Below are 24873 nucleotides of genomic sequence, written 5' to 3' on the forward strand. Positions count from 1 at the left end.
CTCACTCATGTGTTGCTATTCCATCTGTGAATAGCGGGGGCTTGATTGATTAGACAGGTGCCTTTCTTCCTTATGCAGGAACGACCACCCCATGCACAGTAAATGCCATTCCTATGTCTCTCTGTCGCTCTCTCTCTCCCTTCTGACAGCTCGTGCAACCCGGTTCCTCATAGCCAGATAATTACCGGTATAGGACAGTCCTGCAACCAGCTCAAACGCGTGCATGACACGCAAGCGAATGACACAAAAGATAACATGAATACAACGCGCGCGCGACTACTCAATTAAAGTCAAAATAAGCATTCGCATCGCGGTGGCTTTAGTTCATGTCGGTAAGTAGTTATTGTTCATCGACAATCACGTGATTTAACCTTGGGGGTTTGAAGGCCGGCGAACTGGACAGGTGGAATTAAACGCGGGCCTCAGCGAGCCTGGCCACGCGGCAGATGGACTGTCAGCTTTAATATTACGGGACGCGTGCGGGCGCTCCAGCCTGAAAGCACACGGATCTCTACGGGAATGTAACTATTCCGCAGCGCAACAGGGGCCGGGACGGCAGGGAACAGACGAAAGAGAAACTATAAAGCACAAATGTAGGCTACCAGCCTGACGTGAACGCACACTTTCCGATCTCGTTATATTCGCTACAGAGATGCGCTTTGATATCAGAGCATGTGATGCAACCGCGCTCCTATAACCCCGACCGAGTTCACATCGTGCCATAGGCTTCAGCCAGGTACATCCGTAATAATTACCCCACATAAGCAGATTTGTTCAAAAGCCTTCCATCAGGGTAGCTTTGATAATCTACAGCAGGTCGGAAATAACATTAGTCTGAATTAACTATGTGTGCAAGAATTTTACAGTCTAGACGGAGCTCATGTTTACAAACATTTCTACCCAGCCACATTTTTAAGTGATTTTATGAAGTCAAGGAAAGAGAAGATGTAAATAAATCTCCAACTCAAGCCTGTTTACAGTATGTATTTTATTAAAAAAGATTTGAGTTTTAGCGCAGCAAGAATAGAGAAATCACATATCATTGTGGTTTATTTTGTGAAGTGGGAGAAAACAATTACCTGAGGGCGTTCACACATACATCTATGTAAATAGATGTGTTTGTAACCTTAAAGGATTTCTAAAGTGCCTTACAAATAATTCTGCGAAATGAAAACGTTTGCTCGATAGTAACGAAACTGGATTTCAACAATCCATATTCAAAAAAATAACGCTTCTCTAAATATCCTGAATACACGCATGCACTAAAACTAATCCATGCGTTTTAAAATCTTAGAAATAAAGAAGCAAAATGGTCAGAAAAGTCGGAAATAAATGTTACACTTTACAAAAATCGTCTCAAAGCTTCTCTGATCTACAGCTGACTGCAGGAGAAAGAACAGATTTGGACATCATACTGATCTCACCACACACACTCGCACACATACATGATGTATGACAGAGAAAGCGAAAAGAAATATTTCACTGTCAGCCATCACCCAGCCTGTCGATTCATTTCCCTTTCTGTGCTACAAGGCCATTGCAATTTTACAATTTCATTGAAGACCAATGAAGCTAAAAGACATTGAAAAAATCAGTCCAGATACACACCACTGGAGCTCTATCCCTGCTGAAGAAACCTCACCTGTTCTGAAAATGATGGAAGAATCAAAAAATCTTAAAACAAACATGCATCCGTTCATTTACGCATATATGCGAAGCACTTCTATACAACAACGTTGCAAAAACGCTACTGTCCATTTGCCTGTGTTAAATGCAGTCCAAATATTTATGATATTTTAAGACAATACACTTATTATAATCATGATTTCATAAACCATCGCTGACATTCTTCCCTAATCTACATTCACATTTAAAAAATAAATAAAACAACACATTCATTTCTCCCTCAGCTGTTTTACACAGCTATGCATCTTTTGCTGTAAAAACAACAACTATATGCATCAACAGGAAGTGGCAAAAGAATCAGAAAAGCCATTCACAGGCAGAGAGACAAACGGTAAGTCAGTTGGGAGCCAGTGGAACACGCAGTGGCTAAAAGCACTATTTTTACCCTTATCTAGCCCTCGTGGACCCGCCTGCTTCTGGAGTGACCAGAGTCCCTATTGACCTGCTGTAACTGTATCCCACTAGCTCTCAGTCTCCCTGCGCCTGTTCTGTCTCTCTGCAGCGGTAGCAGGCCAAATCATCCGCAAAATAAAGAGAAGAGCAAAGGGTAAACGCAGGGAGGTCGAGAGTCCACGATAACGAGAAAATTAAATTTGGGAGATTAAAAGCATATTCTCTGAAACAGACGCAGTGATGTGCCGGGGTTCAATTGTTAAAGGTGGTGGGCCGTTTTTTGACGCATGTGAGGCTCAGCTGGCCTGGGCCCTCTTAAAACCCTTATTCAACTTCTCGTAAAAATTTGCCGCACTGGTAAAAAATCCTGATGGATTGATGCATAAATCACACAAATTGACAACTGCATCATCAGGCAGCGTCGGCCCCCACGCTGTGTGTGTGCGTGTGTTTTCATGTGCCTGCTACTGTTCTGTGATGGTTTCACATGTCTGTGTGTGTGTCCGTCTGACGGGCCACTTATTGCACTTTTGAACAAAAGGACAAAAATATAGCTTCCCTTTTTTCTAACGGCCTCCCTCTGGCCACTATTTTCTCCTGAAAGACAGGCTGGTGGAGGGGTCCGGTGCCCGAGGGGGGGCTCTTTTAACTGGAGTTAATTACCCTTGGAATGCCTCAGACCCCTTCAAATAAGGGGAAGTGGCAAAGCTGTGTCTCCAATAAGAAGGACAGCGTAAAGACAAAGAGTGTCCAGACAGTAATCGACAAGGGGCCACAGAAAGAGAAAGCCATGTAGGACAAGCAACGACACCTTTCACGGGGGAATGGGATAGAGCCAAATCAAGACTGATTGGCAACGGCCTACACACACACACATGCACGCGCGTGCCCACACAAACCACACATGGCAGAATAAATAAATCTGTGCTGTGCATATTGACATAATTTGACAGATGAATTAAGTAAATGATTTTATAAGGAGATTAAATGGTATTTAATTTACACAATCTCTCTTTATTCCTCTTGATCCCAGCCTCTGGGGCTTTTATAGTTCTCACATAAAAGAGAAGGAGAGAAACAAGAGAGAACGGATTGTGAGGAAAACGTACAAAAAATCAAGTTTTCTTCAAGGGCCACAGGGGGGTTTCAGTGTTTTAAAATCATCCATGAAGCGACAAAAGGTTTAACATGCATGAATAGACACTCGCACACCTCTGGACCATTCTACCCAGAACCATTCAGCCTACTGCATTGTCCAGCAGTGATTTTACACACTTGACACCCGCGCTTCCAGTGGACATTCACAGTCTATTGCTCTTATAAGCTGACTACATGCTTCTGGTAAAATGAAAAAAATGTCAGGCATTGAGCTTTCTTTAATTTTCTTCTTTTCCTTTTTGCTTCATAATTACTTCTTTTTAGAGATATGTTACAGAAATAACTGTATTTAAATAAAAAGTATTCAAGTAAAAATTTCAAAGGTGAAGAATTGTGAATAAAAAGCGTGTTATTTGTCGTAATCTTTAGAGAAGCTTCTCCTGAATTTCTTCACGTAAAAATGGAAATTGAGTCGAGTGTGTGCTCATGAATTTGTAAAACGCCAATGGTAGATTCAGATGTACACCAGACACATGAAAACTCCTTACTGTTTTCAATAAAAACTAAAATGCCTTTAAAATATGTATTTCTATCTTTTTTTTCGAAAACAGAATTGTTTATTGAAATCCTTTTCAACGAAACGAAAAATTAATTTGAAACAAATACTAAAAAAAGAAATCAAAACACAAACAAAATCGCATTTCTAAATATTTAAGGGTTCCATAATTAGAATGAACCAAAAACTCACACGCTTAATGATGATAACTCCAAGCATGAATGTAAATATTAAAACAAGCATGCAGATGTAAATCTACATGCAGGCGGTGAGAGTCAGTAATTATGATAATAGCTAAACCAGCACTTGTTGTTATTACCATCATTAATATACTAATTAGAATCTCAGTAGTCAATTTGTGTTAAAATAAAGATCAAAAAGCGAGCGAGCATCAAATGGGTAAAAGGCTGTGATGAACATCTTATCTCCAAATTTCCTTTTATGACTCTGAATAATCCAGTCAACCTAATGATCCTATACAAGGTGTGCTGCCAACACATTCACATCACCGCATTCAGCGCTTTACTCGACACACCATGGTCCACATTCACTAGATTTATTTTGTGATTTATTTGTTTGACTATTTTTATGAACTTTTTCAGCTGACAAAAACGACTGGTGTGAAGAAGCTTTCAGACACACGTGGTGGGTCTCTTGTGTCTTGGATATATTTATATGGTTTTGGAGACAGGGTGGTAACATGTTTCTGATCTTTCTGACCGCTCTCTCGCTTTATTTCCCACTTACCAATGAAGCTTTTCTAATATTTCTTTTGGTAGTTTCTTTAATCGCACTTGTGACAATGCACAATACTGTAATATTATGTCAAACTGAAAGAATGAAAATTGACAAAATATTGCACCGTTGTTCACTAGAGACCTACTTTAATGTACTTTTAAAAATTGCTTGTGCAGTAATTTGTTTTTAATTTATTTATCACATTAACATTATTTTATCTTTCTTAATGATTTTACATATACACTACACAAAATAAACAGAACAAATTGAACTATATAAATCTGTCAGCCCAATGTTTGTATTAAGGATTCATGCGCTCTGTGCTGACAAAAGTGAGCGGGACAGAGATAAATATGAACCTAAGAGAGCAGTTCTCTGCCGGGCTCCGGACCCTCTTCTCTCTGGCTTGTGCCCCTCATCTATATCCCCCCACTCTCTCCCCGAGCTTTAATACATTTAGGCGGCCACATGCTGTGTGACCGCTTCGGTGCTTCCAGCTCTCCTGCCACCTAAGCCTGTTTTCTCCTCTGTATCGCTCTCCTCCCCCGACATTCTCTTTCATGTCATTTTCTGCCTGACACTCTTCCTAATCATTTACACAAAACACGCTCGGCACTGTCACGCGGCTTGTTTGAACACAGATCGCTGTAATTCTGTCAGCGGATAAGCCAGCAGTTAGAGCAAGCAGCTACAGTCACAAGTGCGCCTGTACCGTAGGACCGTGCCGGCACGACGCACACACATAGACGCGCTCGCCGTCCCGACGCTACCTGACAGCGAAAACAACCTTGACATGCAAGTGCCGTCCGGATTTACAATGAAGGACTATCACATGCACCTATATACACACAAACCCAGTGCCAGCATAGGAACTAATAACAAACTGTCTTGTCACACACAAAAACACAACTAGAGTAAAAGTAGAAAAAAATGAAAATGTACCTACTGTTGTTCAGAGTGTAGGGAAAAACACTCGGGAAGAGAAAGTTCTACCGAATCCATGTGTTCTCTGAGATCATCATTTAAGCAAAGCTCTTCTAGGAATGAAAGTTTTTCTCTCTTTCTCTCTCTGTGTATCTCCTCCGGCTCTCTCTCTCCTTTCCGTGACTGAGCAGTGCAATTATCAGGACCGTTCTCCCGGTGACAGCCTATAGGCACAGCCAGTTGGGACCAAAAGCTCTTGCACTCTTCTAATCAAGGACTTAAAGCCACAATTCCTGCTCATTAATATGAAGAAGGGCTTTGCATATGCAGTCCCTGTGGCCCTTCCAGACGCCAGATTGGTGGATTCCCAGCCAATTGGAGTGAGAAAGGGTGCTGCCTGTGCCCACAGAGAGACGGAGCAGGAGGAAAGGGGAGGGGAAAGACAAAGACCGAGCGAGAGAGAGAGAGAGAGAGAGAGGGAGTGGTGTAATGAGAGGGAAAGTGGGGGCGAGAGAGGGTTTAAAGAAGCAGCCAGCATCTCTCCCTCAGCAATGCTTATCGGCTCGCACTGTCAAGTGTGGAGATAAAACTGCTCACTTTGTTGATACAAACATTGTGAATGAAGGTGCGTGCCGTTCACTTTGGGTTTCCCAGCTCACTGGTTTCTCCTCCACATGGGTATAGAGAACAAAAACAGTGCAAATTGAGGCATTACAAATAACAAACTTTGAATTTAAAGAATTGGATACAGAGTGTTTATTGCGTCTGATTATTATTCTATAATGTTAGACACTAAGTTTGTTGAAAATAAAGACGTTGACGGATTCCACCCCAAATGAAACACTTAGCTAAAGGTGCTTTGTAAAGCAGGAACAATCCAACACAACATCACAACAGCTGCCCATCAGAGCAAATGTGGGAGAGAGGGAGTGTTCGTGGTGGACAAACGCTACCGTGACAACATCACCGACGGATCCGGCAAGAAAAGGCTGAGAAAAGATCAAAGGCACCCCTTTGTTCTAGTATGATTGAGCCACATTTGTGAGGCATCCAGACTGCTCAGTCTATCCCAGTGTGCAGTTCGCAAGTATGTGTGTATGTTTACGTGCGTGTCGACAGCTCGCTGCATTTCCAGCAGCAGCGGGGAAGATATTGCTGGCATCTCAGCACAACACAATTCCCCACTGATAAGAAAATTCAGGAGCTGCACCGGCCCGCAAACCATTGTGCCTGCCCCACCACGCCGCCACTGAAATTGCATCTGACTGTCTTTCATATTCCAAACTTACCGGGATTTTTAAGGGCCGACGTCTCTTTAAAATGCCTTTGGGTCTATCAGTTTGTGAAAGTAAAGTAAATCTATTCACAGGTCTTTACAAATGGCGATTTTCTTAGATAAACTTGGGGTCTCGTAGATTTTTTTATATTTATCACAAAAAAATGGCAAGTTGCATTTTTTTAGTGCAGTAATTAGAAATTCATGACGTTAAAGATTTTATATTAGTTATAAAAATAGACATAATGTGTGTCCAACTATTGGTATTGCCACTGTCCGTTAACTAAAGCTGTAAAAAACTGATATATTTAAAAAATAAAATAAGTTATTTGCATTAAAGATATTAAAGCATACTGTGTGCAGGTAAGCAGCAGGTGCATTGTCTCTTGCAAGCTACATCAGCTCAAAGATGCACATCTACAAAAGAGTCGCAGATCAATGCCATACACAAATCACTGAAAACTAATATCTTTCACAGAAATAAGATCTACTTCTGAACTGCACAAAGAATGAAAAAGTTTAATTTAGCACGTATATATACCTAATGCAAGTCATTCTCTTTGAATAACAGATAGCCTGAAAATGTAAGGAAATACAGTTAAAAAACTTTCCAGCAATGTAAGTCGGAGACAAAAAATTCTTGCAGAAAAAATTGCTGAAGGACACAACGGGTCCAACAAAGCATTTTAAAATAACAATGTGTTTTACAGTACACTTCCATGCACATACTTCCAAATTTCCATTTTCTTAATTCATGCTTCTCCCTGCTTTTAAACAATGTAGGGTTTTAACAATCTTTGCATTGCAAAAACAAGCACATGATTAAAAAAATACTATCTTGCAGATTCAAAGCGCCGCACTGAAAAGGATATGCAGCCGACTGCCATTTGAAACTGATTTAATTGCACTGCGACGAACAGAAATGAAGTGGATGAGGGGGAGAAGAGCCAGAACCATGTTGTTTGAATACAGATAGGAGGTCTACCTGTGTTCCTGCAGGTCCCTCGAGACTAACAAACATTTTTCATATTAAGATCCACATACTGTAGATCAGATGCTGAGCGTTAACAGAAAACAGATCAGCTACTTATCGTAGTCCAAATAAACGTTGACTAAGAAAGGAATTGTAAAGACTGAAGAAAGAAAATATGAGCCGTTGGAGAGACACACCGGTGTTAATGGGGTAGCCATTGTGGGAAACACATGAGCCAATACATCAAAGCAAATTCTCAAACTACAAAGTAGACAAAGTTTTAGAAACATGTTTGCTATATGTTGTATTTCATGATAGAGCGGTGTTGTTTTGTCCAGATGTATTCATTGATTTACAGTCGTGCCGTCTATGACAGACAACGCCTTTAGGTCACATTTCCATATTTTTGGTGACTAAGGTCCGTGGCCCCCTAAATACGTGGGGGAAGACAGACCCCAGGACCTCTTTCACAGCAATCCAAATATTATGAACAAAAACTATTCAAGTGTATGAAAACACTTGTGACGCTTGAGATAGTCACACGCTAACGCTGTGAAGTTTTAACACAATAGTATTGTGTAGCATTATAGCACCGTAAAGTTATTCATAAAAACCGCACAGAGGCAGAATCGAGCCTGGCTTCTCTGCTACACGCTGTCATTAACAGCCTTTAATCCCTGCTGCCCCGCTGAATACATCTGAACTTAAGTATGCACGACTAGTCGGTGCTCATTGCAGCGACTGTCGATACGTGTCAATAGCTGCCCATCATTTTCATTAGCAGTTTTTGCACAGCGCCTCTCCTTCATTGTTCTGAGGGTGTGCGTTTTTTTACAGCGAGCTGCGTCTGGCTTCCAAACCCAATCCCGTTCTCCCACAAGAGACCTGGAAGCATTCAGTTCACGAGCCAGCGTATTCAAAGACGAGCTTAAAGACGTAAAAACAAAACACATTAGAAGCTAGCAAGGATGATATGCTGAGCCTCAAAATGGATTTGAAAAGAATACAGACGTTTTTTTGCACGTGTACGTAGGTGCGAGGCTCTTTTGGACGGCTTGTGTGTTTTTTATTTGTGTGTGTGAAATGTTAAAGACAGGGATGACCCTTTTGGTCACTGGCTGTTGACATGCGGCTAAGAATTATCAGGGCTAGCTCGGTGGAGCATCAATCACGGCAGTCAATAGGGGAGGGCAAGTTCACATAGGTCACATGTCAGCCGGCCGGCCGTCGAGAATACAGTCAATGCACCCGCTGCTGAAGTTGTTTAAAATCAACTTGTCAAAAATTGGGCTCTAATAAATTCAAGAGCCAGGGTGCTTATTTGTAGCCGCTCGGGTCAGCACGGGGCGTCTCAAAGTGAAAGCTCCTTGGCTGTGCGCAGGGCGCTCTCTCTCAGGAAGCAAACGGAAATATATGCAGATGGTTCTAAATTTAACAGATTCACCCAAAAAATTATCGTTTTAAAAAATAGCTGTTTATTTTAAATAAAGGTGGATAAAAACAATTATGCAGAATAGAATATGTACTTAAAAAAAGATGAAAATATGTATGTGGGTACGAGTGTAGCCTCCAATGTGTGGAAAAGCCAGCAGTACCCATAAACGAAAATGTCAATAATCACACAAAATAATGCTTATATAAAAACGCAATAATGCAAAACGTTTTCTGTAAGTGTTACGTTTAAGGGTAAGGCACAAAATACATACCATCAGGTCTGTATAAAAACAATAAAAGTCTTTGGCATGTCCCCACAAAGATACAAAAACAAATGCATGAGTGTGGGGGGAGTCAGGTGCTGTTTACCTTCCAAATGTCTGCACGATTTATCTTTAAAAATATCATCAGCTCACTAAAAACCAACGAAGCAAATAAAAAGTCACTTGTCTCACAACAATACACTTCTTTCACAAAACGTAATCTTTAAAACATCGCCTGTGAGATTCTACTCAGCAAACACAATTACATTTAGACATAACCAAGCAAAAATGCTCCACAAATATATCTTCCATTATCTGTTTCTGTTTCTTTAAAGCTCATTCTTGGATATTTAAAACGTGAAGTCTGTTGCGAGTGAGAACAGACTAAGAAGTTTGTGTATGCGTGTGTCATTTGAGAGCGCTGCAGTGCTCTTGGATTGCTTCTTGACAGGAACACAAAGGCAGGTTGGCAGGCGTGTGTTGGGAGAGTCCTACAGCCTGCAGTTCAGTAGTGGTCAACAGAGGGAGCTACTGGCTGTGCTGTGGTCAGTGTTGTGAATGTGTGTGGTCTGGCCGAGCAGCCTGACTGGATGAGAACTCAGTCTACAATATGTGTTTGTCCTGTGTTGTTTAATCCCAGCATTGTAACCGAGTGGATGTATTTATGTTTGTCGCTGTGGTCTGAGTTGCCTTGTCATGCAAGTGGAGAAGAAATAGCAGTTCAGGACACAGAAGATAGAACAATATGGATGGGAGGATTTGGATAATATTGACACTATAGAACACTACTTTGCCATGACTACATTAATTAAAAAAGAATTGAACAAACATTTCTATTTATTTGTCATCCTTATGGTTGTTGGGTTCTTTGTGTTTTTAATAAATAAAATCTAACAATTCAACCAATTCAACCAGTTGGCAAATGGGCAACGCCATTATTATGGATGTGTCATTTTCACTAAAAACTTGAAATGTATATTTTACTAAATCCCTGATGATAGAGTCCAGACATCAGAAAATATCAGTCTAAGCACAAGTTTCTATTTTAAATGAGGGAAACGAGTTATGAATATGACAAAAAATGACACACTCTGTAAGATTACTGTGAATTAAAAAAAGTAAGTAATAGAAGTAATAATATCCGACAAATGGAGAAGATATTTTTATAATAAAATATATATATATTTTCTTTTCACCCAATCCTGCAACCCTATCCAAAAGTAAAAATGCATCCTCATTTACTCATGTCATGTTGCACTGTTTTTAAGTTGAATGTGATGCCTGGCTGACAAAGCCTTTGTCTTATATTCACATGCAGACAAACACACACACAGACTGTCAAACACACGTTCGCAATTGTACCGGCAATTCCAGGGGTCGTTTTAAACAACTGCTACAGTACCACTTTCAAAATACTTGGGTAGGCGAGTATAAAACGGCTCTATGGAACCACTGTTATGAAAGGGAAAGTGACACAAGGTTACTATGGTAGCGAATGAGTGAATAGCTAAGTAATCTAATGGTCTATCAGCAGGTACAATTGTCACATGAAGGAAAGTGCCAATTTCAAAGCCCCCCTGCTTGGCAGGGTGATAACAGGCTAGCGGGGGCTCCAGGGACAGCAGAGAGCCTGGCGTGCGGCATTTGCTAACCTCTCTTTGATACGGCCGCTGCTGTTTCCTGTTTCCACCCTCTTCTTTCTTGTGCTGAATCTCTTTAGCCGTCCAACTACACGCAGGACTCCCTGGATAAAGAGCACAGAGATCTTCAAGAGAACCATCGCTGCAGTGGAGACTGGGAAATGATTGGTGTACAATGTACAAATGATAGATAAGCAATCTTTATTGAAGTTTCTCTGGGTAATCATCCGTTTCATTTTATCGTTTGATGAATAAACCAAATCCACTAAAAGAGTTTCCAACTTCATTAGAATGTGAGGAATACTTATTTCTTAGATGGATCTGAACTGGGCATTCCTTCATCACCCACAAGAACACACTTAGTAAATTACCTCTTATAGGCCATACACATTAGCGCGGTAAAGCACCTTTTAGGCACATGTATTTGCAATTCGCCGTGTCTGAAAGGGATCGAGACCCGTATAATCTTTATCTAAGGATGCAATTAAGACTTAACACCTCTGATAGCTATGGCAAACTACACCCACCCTGTCAGTCGCCAGAATCACGTTTATCTTCAAACACAGCAGCGCTCCATAATTGATATAATTTGATCAGATACAGAGTCTGGACGATGTATGAAGCAATGGTCATACCTGAAGACCTATTTGTAGTGTAGCAACGTGAGATAAGCTTAAAGGCAGGGTGGGTGATCATGTCCAGAAATATTTTTTGTCATGCTGGTTGGAAATTTCTTTACATCGTGATACTGATGAAAAAATGTAGTGGTCAAATAATATTTTTACAATTATATATCCTCTGTGAAAGGCGTAACATCAAAAAAACGTTCGCCCAATCAAAACGTTCTGCCCGAACGCTGTGACTGGTCATGTGTACTTTTTCAGCCAACGTATTTTGAAGGCCACTGTGCAACCTGCTCAGGCAGACATCATAAGCATCAACACGCTCAAGTCTGCTGTGTCAATATAAGGAGAATGGCGGACAATCAGCAACAATTAAAATTTTCCCGCAGAACCGACAACAAGTAAATCTACAAAACAAAAGTCCGTTTTTGAAAAAGCAGTGACGAAAAAACGAGGAATTAACATCAGTTCGGCTTTTACACGATGGAGAAAGCTTCGGCAGGCAAAGACTCTGAAAGACGTTACCATGGTTGCTTTCTTTCTTTTGGACATGCTTTGAGAAGAATTGAATGGATTTAGTTTGTAATTTGTTACGTGGATTTACAAAATACATTCATGTGTTTGGAGGAGGCGTGGCTTTGGACGGGGAATCGCATAGAGGGTGGAATTATAATTTCTGTTCTAGCAGGCTAAAGTTAGCACCTTTCCAAATCTACCAACCCGCCTTTAAGTAAACATGAACATAAAATGTTGCTGTCTCAGAGGCTTATTAGTGCACTGAAACAAAGTTGATTAAACACTTCTGATATGTATTATTATTATATACTTGGGCAATATGTTAATATAATAAGGGAGGTAGGTTACATTTAAAAATGCAAGTAAGGTCTAAACTGGACGAAAAATAAGTTGCAATATGGTGGTTAGAGGAACTTATCAAATATTGAAATAAATATCAAAATGTGTCTTTTTTGCAAGCCCGTGGTCTTGTTCTCTCAGGCCCTGCTCTGAATGGACAGCTGCCATCACGTCAACATGGCCTGTTTAACCACACCACTCTCATCTAGTGTTGCTCATGCCAGACGTCCTCTCGCCAAAGTTGTTCAGTACCACACCGCAGGCTGGGTGTTATATTGTCCTAGAGATTCCAAACCATCTGGTCTCAACAGGTAAAGAGGCGTTTAGTGTATGTCAACGCCATAAACTGCACATATTCTGAAGAAGACAATGTAAAGTGCAAATAAACTGGATACAGTGTATTTTATCATCTAAAATCAATTTTTGCCATATTGTGGGTGCGTGTCATCACAACAATTTTGTTCCTCACATTTCTTTCAGAAAAGTAACTCTTTCTAGAGAGAATCAAATGTTGGGTTTACTAGCTAAGCTTATGATACCTTTAGCTAAAACTATAATCAGAAAAGTCTACACTGTATCTCAAATTGATGTTCACCCAAAAATAATTCCGTCATAATTTACTCACCTTTTGTCATTTCAAACCATTATGACTTTTTTTGTCTGCAGAACACAAAAGAAGAATGTTGCTAACTGGCACCCATTCACTTACATTGCTTTTTTGTTCATACGATAGAAGTTGACAGGTGCCAGTGCTATCCGGTTACCAGCATTCTTCAAAATATCTTCCTTTTTGTGTTCTGCGGAAGAAAGAAATCATACAGGTTTGAAATGACAAAAGGGTGAGCAAATGATCAAATCTGCTATATTCTTAATTTCTACAAGCTTTTTTTCTGCTTGGAAATCATTAATTCTGTACACTGCACATCATCATCCGTCATCTGGACGGTTTTAATAATTCTATCTGAAAACCTCTCCAATGACTCTGACGTCAACGATATCATTCAATCTCTTATAAAGCACCTGTCTGTTCTGTCATTGCCAAACATGTGACTTTCCATCTTTGTTTTCTCATCTCTGACCTGGCTCAGCACAAGACAGTGGTCCCTCACCCCCTTGGCCCCTCAGAGGCCATACAAAGCTTGCGTTTCTGCCCGCAGCTGTTCCTCAAAGCTACACGGCTTTAGAGAAGATTTCCCTTTACGTTACCGCACAGCTCTGCCCTTTGGAGGAAAGGCACCCACAGTTGCTAGTCTTTGCGGGGTGGCCCGCAGGACGTCCTTCTCCATTAGGGGTAGGACACTGGGATTTGCGGACAACAAGAGAAAGTGAAGACAGGTGTGGAAAGATGAACAGGGATTAATAGCTAATTATGCACAAGGTTAATGGTGCACACTATGCCATGCATTTACAGCAAACTGCAGTTGTTGTTATGACATCAGAGACTGGGACTCTCAATATACACAGACAGCTCCAGTCACATTTTTGATGAGTGCTGACATCAATAATTTAAATTTAGTGTATATCTAAGTGTAAATCTTTTCCCAAGCCTATTTTTTGAAAAAATTGGTTAAAATAATTTGTCATGTTTGATGCCGTTTTCTCTTTCTTTCAGCCCAGAGGACCTGAAATTTAAGCTTGGAAAATAGAATATCAACCATCTAATCTGCAACACAGTGCTTTAAAGCATGAATAAGGAATAAGGATAAAACACAAAATGTCCTTTTGAATGAGCAACAGACACATTAAACTGCAAATATGGCTTCCATATGATATCACACTTAGCCAGTTACTCTCTGCTTATCTCTTAAAGCCAAATTAAACTCCTGCATCTTATTCTCTGCTGAATCAGCTGAGCTTCACCATTATCGCAGCACATCACATTAAGAGTCACCGGCTGACGGCAATGTCTGTTTCAACAGAACACTGCTTAAATGATTGTCTATTGCAGAAAAGCAACAACTTCTGACAGGTTAAACATAGAAATGCAACAAAAATCTTTCTGAAAAGATACTGGACCATTTCTTGATGATTGTGTAATATGTTCATACAGATTGCAACAGTAACTTTTAACTCTCTATCGCCACCTCTGTTAAAATGTAAAGTAATTCTAAGTATCTTTACGTTTGTTGTCAAAAGTTAAATGACATCAAAATTAATATTTTAAATCCCTTCATTATTATATTAATGTGCTTTTATGCACTTAAAACATCTTTTTTTTGTAAAAACACATTTTCTGTGAAACTGAATTTCGAATGAGGAAAGAATAGTGGACGTGGCTTGTTTTTTTCACTGGGATTTGATTGGATGTATGACAACACCCGTTGCATTTTGAAATGGAACTGGGAGCAGACTGAAAGTTGAAGGGGAGGAGTTAACGTATGCTCAGCCCTATGCGTCTCATATACATCTTTTGAGATCAATAGAAACTAGAGGGCTTAAGTGCAGATTTTTACTGGAGATTATGAGGGCACATAAATAAAATAAAAAAGAATGACTCACATTGGTAAGCTCCAATGTTTACAATGAACGCTGCATTATTTCATGATAAAATACGATTTTTTATTTTCACTGGGACTTTAACACCACAAATCAAAAATCTATTTTACTGATAAAATATTGTATTCTCAAATGCATCCTAAATGACCAGTTCACCCAAAAATGAGAATTCTTTCTTTATTTCCTCACCCTCAAGTTGTTCTAAATCTGTATAAATTCCTTTGCTCTGATGAACAGAGAAAGATATTTGGAAGAATGGCTGCTACCAAACAGTTCTTGGCCACCATTGACTACCATAGTAGGAAAATAATCTTTGTAAATTGCTTTTTCCTGTGTCACACAAAAGACGATAATTTAAAGGATATAGGAAAGCAAACAGTTCTGAAGAACTTTTGACTGACATTGTCCTTTTTTCTATGATAGTCAATGGTAGTGAACAACTGTTTGGTTACAAAGACATTTATACAGATTTCGATACTGATGCTGGTTATGCACAAATTACACTTTAGATATAAGGAAGGAAAGCTGAGTAAATATTACAGAAACTCTTTTATAAAATAAAAGTCCCCCCCGTATGGAACACTCCACCCTCCACTAGTGTACATCCGTATCAGAGTCCCGACCAATACCAAACACTGACAAAGAGGTTTGGACGACTACAAGCCGGTACTCTTGAGCGATGGGACCCCCACCACACACTAAACCAGAACCTCTTTGGTGGGATTCTGTAGCGCGCACACACTTTGTCGAAAAGCCCCAAATAAATGAAGAAATCAAACACCTGGAGAGCAGGGTAGCACAAAGCTTGAAAACAGAAAGATGACTGAGGCTAGACAAAGAGGAGAGAACGCATCGCGTGGGATTGTATTTGCTACTTTTATTCCATCAAAGCGTCGCTCATTTTAATAAAGGAGATCCCCGGTCTCTCTAAGAACGGCAGATAAAAGAAATCATTTATTGACTTAAAGACTATTAATGTGAAGAGCCACACTTGTCCCTTCTCTCTCAAGTCCTCAGAGGAAATGCCATTGAGCCTGTTGCATCACAATAGGAAAATTCCGCATGATGAAATCTAAGATGAATTGTTTCTCAGTTGCACAGTTTCTACGACGGGCGCACACAGATGTCACTATAAAAATAACGAATGCATTACATGCAAGGCGTTACAAATCAAATTTGTAGGTTTAATGGAAAATTATTTTTACGAATGTACAGCATGTGTAGGCGGACACTACTCGCTTAGAAAGTTTGACTTTAAGTAAAGCCTTTACATGTATAATTCAATGTTATTCTTATCTTTATACACAAACTTGGCCTCTCTGTGTTGCGTTTGTGTGTTTGTGTCTCAGAGAGTCCACCCATCAACCATTTGGTGCGAGCGATGGAGTGTGACGCCTCGTTAAAGAAAAACAAAGCCCCTCACCTTCCTTTATCACTAATATGCACCTGGAGAGCTGCCGCGCTTTATGATAAACTCACACGGCCAAACACACACTCGCACAAACACGTGCGTGTTTACACACCTACCCACAATGCAATGGGAGCTCTGCCTCGTTCCAGGGGCCACTGTAAACAACAAAAGTCAATCTGCGCGCTAGTTTACTGCCACAGCTCAACACCTCCTCACACAAACAGTTTTCAGCCAGCGATGTCAGTGACTTATGGAATGTGGTATCTCAGCTTTCCTTCATGTTCTCCCATTTCTCTTCATAGACAAGAACATCAAGATTGATTGGAACCCCAGAGCTGTGGAGAACCAACACGGCGCGTGAAAAACAAATAAAATTACAAAGTTTAGCCAATGAAATACGGAGCCAATCACGGCGCGTCATCGGTTCTTGGCAATAAACCAGCGTGATTTACGGCTGTTCGCAGCGAGGGTGTGGATGACAGAATGTCAAACTGACTGGGTACCTGTATCGCACGCAGACTGCACATGCGCGTCCTGACCTCCCATGGAAGCACCCCCCTGCCACGCCTCCATAAAGTGCTTCACAGATCCAGTTATGTCCTCTCACTTGAAACTGAATACTGTCCCCCCACCCCCCATTCACTCGAATTCCAACCCCCCCTCCTCCAGGTTTGATAACAAATATTCCCTCACCTAAATTAGAAATGTGAAGTAATTATACCGCCGGCCCTCCTACGGGTTATTCATGGGAGTCTACGGTTGTACGAGAGCTTTCTTTATATAAATAGGTTACTTCAGAGGGTGACTTTAATTATGTTGGTTTCAAACAGAACATGAGTGCGGTATTCCGACGGGATTAAGTGTCTCTGGCTTCTTTGTTAACGGAGCACAAATGTATGCCAGCCAGGAGCATCTGCACAAGATCTCCGCTAAATTTATTCAGCCAGCGCACACCTTCGCCGGTGAATAATTCCACTAATAATAAAGATTGCGAGAAACAAGAGGGACGTCGTTTTCAAGGACGACTTAAAAAACAGAAAAACAAGTTTAATGTGTTTTGCATGTGAAAGGTATTCTCGCGTTTTGATCTGTTTAGCGTCTGCGTGTGCTTGAGCATGCACGTTGCTAACAGTGTTCGTTCCTCATGTGTTCAAAGAGTCTGTGGTCTTTACCCGGCTGAAGTGATGGTCCGTTTTTCCAGTGTGAATGCTTTAGGGAGGTTTACTTGATTGTCGAATTATTCTCAAGGCAGGCCAGCGGCGAGCGAAATTGATATCTGTAGAGGTAAAACAACCAGCCTGGATGAAATTACTGTTTATAAACAAAATACAAGAAATATGAACAAACGGAACAAAAAGTGACAGCTGGTTTTAAACAGATCTGGCGTTCTTTTTAGGTTCACAGTATATCTTTGTATAAACGGCTTTATCGGACACATGCGCATGGCCCGAAGTTAACTTTTGATCCGTGTTTGTTTATAATATAATTTTATATTTAATTTATATTATAATTAATTTATAATGTATTTTATTGTGCATTCATTTTTGTAAGTTACATGGAAGCAATACTTATTCTTTGTAAGTTCCATGTAACGTTTAAGGACCACATAACGTTTGTTTATGTTTTGTTGCTGTCTTTAAAACACAGAATCATGCTTTATTTACTTCCTTTTAACAAATTTACAACCGGACGTACGGTTATTTGTTGTAATATTACAGTAATTTAGTCAACAATATTCTGATCAAAGACCAGTGATGCGTCCCAATTCGTTTATTTATACTATGCACTAAAAGTATGTACTAAAAGTAAGTATGTAATGGAAAAGTACAGTCACCTAAAGGATTATTAGGAACACCTGTTCAATTTCTCATTAATGCAATTATGGTGGTGGTGTTAAGGTGTGGGGGATGTTTTCTTGGCACACTTTAGGCCCCTTAGTGCCAATTGGACATCGTTTAAATGCCACGGCCTACCTGAGCATTGTTTCTGACCATGTCCATCCCTTTATGACCACCATGTACCCATCCTCTAATGGCTACTTCCAGCAGGATAATGCACCATGTCAAAAAGCTCGAATCATTTCAAATTGGTTTCTTGAACATGACAATGAGTTCACTGAACTAAAATGGCCCTCACAGTCACCAGATCTCAACCCAATAGAGCATCTTTGGGATGTGTTGGAACGGGAGTTTCGTGCATCCCACAAATCTCCATCAACTGCAAGATGCTATCCTAACAATTTGGGCCAACATATCTCAAGAATGCTTTCAGCACCTTGTTGAATCAATGCCACGTAGAATTAAGGCAGTTCTGAAGGTGAAAGGGGGTCAACACAGTATTAGTATGGTGTTCCTAATAATCCTTTAGGTGAGTGTACATACATTGTAGTGTGTAGCAAAACAATATGCACGCACTGGGACATACTAACAGGAAGTGGCTCTTTTCAAGACTCTTTTCAACATACTACTACTTTCGAATACTATTTAGGACGGTAAGTATGCGGATTGGGACGCAGCACATGTTTTCAGGTTTCTGAACAATCTCTTTTGGAACTCTCCTATTCTTTTCTTTTAAAATACCATAAGACTGACTTGAAAATGATAAGTGTCAACCATTTTATAAGAGGCAAACAGCAGAAAAAACATCCACAGTTCCCAAGCATCAATATCAAGGTATCAGCGCGGCAGAGCTGCAGTGGCGTTCTAATGTTTCACAATCATACACAAACAATATCTGTCTGTTTGACTGCGCCAGAATTTATAGCCACCCCATTGATTGCTTTTGCCGGACATGATGGCTGTAAATTGCAGGCCGTTTGGTAAATGCGGGCAGTTAGAAGAGTACAAGTAATTATTTCACGCCTGCTGATTGAAACATAATTCCAATATGGCCTTCTGAAAATGACAGCATTCCCAAAGTCCTCCGTTTTAATTTGGAGGTGATACTAATTAGAGGGGGCATTATAGGACTTTATACATGATCTTTCCAACGGTACTCAAAATAATTAAAATGTCAACAGAAATAAATATGCATAAACAGCTCGTATTTCCTGAAATATTCTCCCACATCGTTCTTGGCTCGTGGGAAAGGAGCACCCAAGTGTTATTTATGTTTTTCACAGAAGTTTATGTAGCATTTCACAGAAGTTAACAATCCAAAACAGTTTACAGTATATAATCTCAATGGCAAATTACGAGCTGTGAAGCTCGTATCATGGAAATTGTCATTTCTAACCTGAAAAGATATGATTTAATATGAAAGCAGAGCAACTATAAGGGTGGGAAATGAACAATGGATCCAGATAAAAATGCCACTAAAATACCTGATATGTAAAATGTGCAAGAAACTGTAGGAGTGTCACAATATACCGGTATGGTCAATAACCGTCACATTAAAATCTTGATTATCATATAAATGTGGTTGAAGGTGATTAGACGATATTATATTGAATGTATCAGTATTATATTGCTAAACATTTCGTAATTTCCTAATTCTCACGATTTAACTATATAAGTTTTCTGTATCAACCTGTGCCAATTATTATTTAGTTATGAAATTATGTATATTTATTTCTATACACGTATATACAGGTAGATGTTTTTTTGGGGAGGGTTATTTTCTTTTTACTTGTTAGTTCGATATTGGTTTTTCACTTCCTGTATAAGTTAATGTAAAGTTTTTTTTTCATTCTCTTTTCTTTCTTTTTTTCTATCATCAATATGTAAAAGAGATCAGAATATTTCTGTAAATATTTTGGCATTTTGATATGATAAAAAAAAAATCATGATTATCACTATGTTAATACTACACATATGATAATATTTTAAATTATTTAGCACCTGTTTAACAATTTGCCTTATGAGTCACAATGATTACAAACGGTCTCTTTCTACGTCAGTGTGATCCATTGGCCTACAATAATAATATTATTATTGTGAAATTAAAAATAATTTGGACTGATTATTAAAAATAAATTATTTTTTTAATGTAGTAAAAAAAATCAATAGATATCGCTTTAAAATCATTATTGTGAATTATTTTGACCAGTGAGGTCCTGACACGGAGATCTACAAATATTGAAATAACACGTATTGCATCATCAAGTCTTTTTTCGCACTTTATACTATGATAAACATAATCATAAAAAGGGACGCAGAAAGCCACAATGTTAGGCTACAGTACACGGACACATGAGAGAGCTTAATCAAGGCAAGTCATAGAAGCTATTGATGAATGATTTCAATTAAAAGCCTGTGTGCTCATATGCCATAAATACACTATTGTAATCAGAGCCTGTACAAAACATAGACACATCTTTAATCTCTGACAATTCCAGCCTGAGACATGGGAGAGCAGACATCACATTGTGCTGATATGAGGCTTTGCGAACCACTGAGAAAAACACAAACAAAACCAAACACAGATGCATAGTTTTACTCTATATTGTCAAAGTTGCTTTATGTTAAAGGCCTTGTTGTTCTGTAACTGGCTTGGGCTTCTTACGCTGGACCTGTTAAAGGCCTTTGAGATTCTGTTTTAATTGTTTCATGTAAACCACATTTTGTTCTACAAGCAACGGGGCTGACACACGGGTGCTCAGGTCAACCTCTTCACACAGATATGGATGATTGCAATAAAATATTAATGGGATATGCAAAGCAGTCTGGGAAATCATCACTAGTTCAGCTGAGAGAATGTGTCAGGTCTACAACACGGCATCACAGTGAAGGGTGATTTTACGCAACGCAACCTGACAAATGACTCAACAACTGGTTCCTATGTCTTTCCTGTATTTACAAACAACATGAAGTGAGTCTAACATGTTTAACTTTTCTAATCGACCTATTGCTGAGTAAACCAATATTCAGTCGGAATTTAAAGTGGTCTGGGATAGAGATACAACTCTAAACATACACTCATCTGTGGAATCATCAGATTCACAGATTAAAGGTTACATCAAAAACCCACTAAAATGTGACAATCCCTTATATATATCTAACTATAAAACTACATGAAACAGATTAAAAGTCTCTCTGTCCTTAGTTGCATGATTACCTTTCTCGGATTCAGCCACCAACCTCTCAGTTCCAGGGGAAACTCATGTACAGGCACGGGGCCCAATGGCACTTTCATCTCCAGGCACAGTACTGGAGACGGCCATATCTGCTGTTGCCAGGAGCAACATTTGGTTCACTTAGAGAGCCCGGTGCCTCCTGCTTTCTCTCCATTTCAGATAAAGCCACTCAGCTAGATTTCCCCTCAGAGATATGGGCAGCCACAACTTGGCCTTCAGGAGGAATGCATCAGCCAACATTAAGCAGCTACAGATATGAGAAAACAACAGACGTCATGATTCAGACACAATGGAAAAATTGGCGGAGAGTATAACAATACAATTCAGGCTAAAGCGCATGGTAGTGTGAGGAAAGATGAAGCACTTCCTTGTTCATTTTCATGCGTTCCCTTAAGTAGATCTCTGGGGAGGCTCCAGACTCAGAGGAGACAGCAGGTATGAGACTTCTTTGCTTCACACACCTCCAAATGTGCCTCAGTTCCTTACATCTCACATAGCATGCTTATTCCCACCAAACAAACCCAATCCCTTTTCAAGAAAAGAAAAATATATAGCTTTGGGAACACATAGGAAACCTTTTTCAAGGAAGTTCCTGTAATTACCGTCAAGGGTCGGGGCTTAAAGATATATTTTTTTGTACAAAAATGACATATTGCAAATGTGTTGATTTTGTACTGTATACGGCAATATATGTTGAATATGGTAAATAAGCGCCCTGTGATGGGTTGGCACTCCATCCAGGGTGTATCCTGCCTTGATGCCCGATGACTCCTGAGATAGGCACAGGCTCCCCGTGACCTGAGGTAGTTCGGATAAGCGGTAGAAAATGGAATGGAATGGTAAATAAGCAAAAATAATATTTTATTACAGGGCTGGAAATGGGGGGAAAGTGATTTCAAGGGGACAGACACCCCAAAATAAAGAGGATTTCCATCATTTATCCACAAAATGGCCTCCAAACGCTATGCACACATCATACATACATACAGTTTTAATTTCTGCATCTGAAATTAAAATGTCATCAACTTGATTCCCCCCAGTGAACCTCGTCCATATCCAGCATTGCTTAAAGTGTAATGTAAGTGTAGATTTTAACTGCGGCATTCTCCTTTGATTGTATGCATATTCCAGCAGACATTTCGTCACTGAAAGGGCATGTAAGCCATCCAAAACGTTAGCCCTGAGGCTGCTGCCCTATCAAAATTATGCTGAAACTGAGCTAATGCAGTGTTTGTATTGTGACAGGTTTGCAGTGTGACCGAGTCCGAGATGAAAAAGGAACATGAGAAATAGTCAAGTTGCAAAATTGCTAACTGCTCAGTGAACCCGGTTTTGACTTAATATTCAGTATTATCTACGGAGTTAAATAAAGACAAACCTTAAGCTTGAGACAGCCTTACTCCACTCTCTTAGGTTTAAGGTTAAGTGCACTGCAAATCACTTTTAAGACTTCGGGGACTGGGACGCGTGTTAAATGTAATAACAAAAATAGATTAAAATAGATAAAAAATGTATTAAGTGGATGGTAGACTTACATGAGGGTAGCTCTTGTCCTAAACTAGAATGAGAACCAAACACAGTCAGAATCTGGCAATATTTGAGACTAGAAACTCAGTTGGCGTATTGAGAATTTCCACAGTAGAATCCACCTCGGACATGATGTGCGATCAATAACATGTCCAAAACTACATTCGCTTCTCCTGAACTGCAATAGTAGCGCTGTGCTGTTGACCAAACTTGTGCAGCATGCTCTCACCTCCTGAAACTTTTTATGCCAAAAAATAATTTGAAAGAGGGATTGCATTGGAGAGACACATTGCATTCGTGATAATTTAACGGACCGCCCTTCAATGGAGTCGTGATATCTCCTCCCATCTTAAGTCTTATATCAGGTGCATCTCCACATCCGGGGCTAAATACGCCATTAACGCTGATCAGTGGGTAAGATAATCCAGGTTATAAATATAAAGCTAGATGAGAGCGCCTTTAGGCTAATGCTATATGAATAAGACATGGCCTATATTTTTGTCCTAGGCGTAGACATGGTTTATGGGACATAGCCCACATTTTGAAATCCAATCAAAGGCACGGTCACACAACCCTGCCTTCATAACAGCTCAAACCCGTACTGACTTACAACCGCAGCGATACACTGAGACTCCAGCAGCGAGCGGGGGAAAAGAAAAATGACACCGTGTGTACAGAAAAAAATTGGGTTTTAAGCGGCCGCCCATACAGTGCAACAAAGACTAACACACTGCAATTAGTCTAATTAATGTAAAACAATGGAGCGCATGGCCACTTATCAAATTGATTGTTCTCCCTATCGAAAAGGGGAGTGCAGTAGGCCTGGTCTTGTAAAGGGCGACTAATTTCGGGAGATGATTGGAGTTGTCACGTTGCTGCGGGTCAATTACCTCCTGACTCCGGTCACGGACGGGAGACGAGATAATTAGCATGCGTTTAAGAGCCGCACTTACCGCCCATATTCTAATTAGCTGCATGTTGCCATAATATGGAAAGTGAGGGTGGTCATTTCTAGAACTTTGCTGAAGGAATTGAGACAACAGTCCTTTCCTTCTGATCGTATTGAGGTTTTTTTCCCCCAGCCTGTCTCAAGGAGCTTAAGGGAGCCACTTTTCTCTTCTCTGAGGTTCTATAAACTCTCTCTCGCTCTCATCTGTAGACGCCGCAAATCCATCATTAATCCTTTCAATTAATTTATTCTAGCGGGTTACTTCTAAGCGTTAGCCCCCGCGATTTAACATATTACAGAAGGCACAGCCACTACAGAGGGAGGTGAAGCTCTCTTCGGTTAGTGTTGGTTCTATCATCACCTAAAAAAGTAAGAGGGGGGGGGGCGGAGAGATGAGAAAAAAACAAGTTGGCATTTTTAGAATGACTGCACGTGTCCTGCGGGATATGAAGAGCCCTGTTTTTTGTCTGTCTGACCCTTGAGAGAGGATTCGCCTGCTGCCTTTATCCCTCAACATTCTCTTAATGGCCGTTTTACACTTTTAATTAATTCCATTTGACACCATTGAGACTCCTCATATACATGCTAATTGCATTTACAGGGATGGGGTGAGGAGGGGCGGTTCAGATTTTGGTGCAGCACATCTTTCCACTCAGGGATCATCTGTGAAAACCCGATTTTGAGTGAGAACTAAATTATAGGGGTGCAGGGATCAACGTTTTAATACTTGACAATGTTGTATTGATATCATCGATTAGTATTAATTCATAATAAATAAATACGTACATCATTTTTCTGAGCAATACTGTGATACGGTAGTATAAGGTCAACAGACACATTTCTGCTACTCGCTGTTGCTTCATTCTGTCATCCCTACGTTAAGATTATGTTCTTCATCAAGATAACACATGTCCTGTCCATCAAACTGACAAGGGGCTTTCCCTTATGAGACAGAAG

The 24873-nt window shown here is 40.0% G+C and overlaps 1 protein-coding gene across 12 annotated transcripts in view; it reads right to left on the reverse strand.

The window, feature by feature from the left end:
- The window catches only part of esrrga (estrogen-related receptor gamma a), a 144394-nt gene that overhangs the window by 62785 nt on the left and 56736 nt on the right, over window positions 1-24873 (reverse strand). For 3 of the 12 annotated variants that reach the window (XM_056768326.1, XM_056768321.1, XM_056768320.1), the window contains exon 1: window positions 5418-5623. The exons of 6 other annotated variants lie outside the window; for them this stretch is intronic. In XM_056768326.1, coding sequence (XP_056624304.1) covers window positions 5418-5473 — 56 coding nt within the window. In that variant the 5' untranslated portion in view covers window positions 5474-5623. Of the gene's footprint in view, window positions 1-5413; window positions 5624-10993; window positions 11086-24873 lie in introns of those variants that run through there. 3 more of the 12 variants (XM_056768328.1, XM_056768322.1, XM_056768330.1) reach the window with 2 other exon arrangements.

The sequence above is a fragment of the Triplophysa dalaica genome, chromosome 15 (assembly GCF_015846415.1).
Source record: "Triplophysa dalaica isolate WHDGS20190420 chromosome 15, ASM1584641v1, whole genome shotgun sequence".
Lineage (NCBI taxonomy): Eukaryota > Metazoa > Chordata > Actinopteri > Cypriniformes > Nemacheilidae > Triplophysa > Triplophysa dalaica.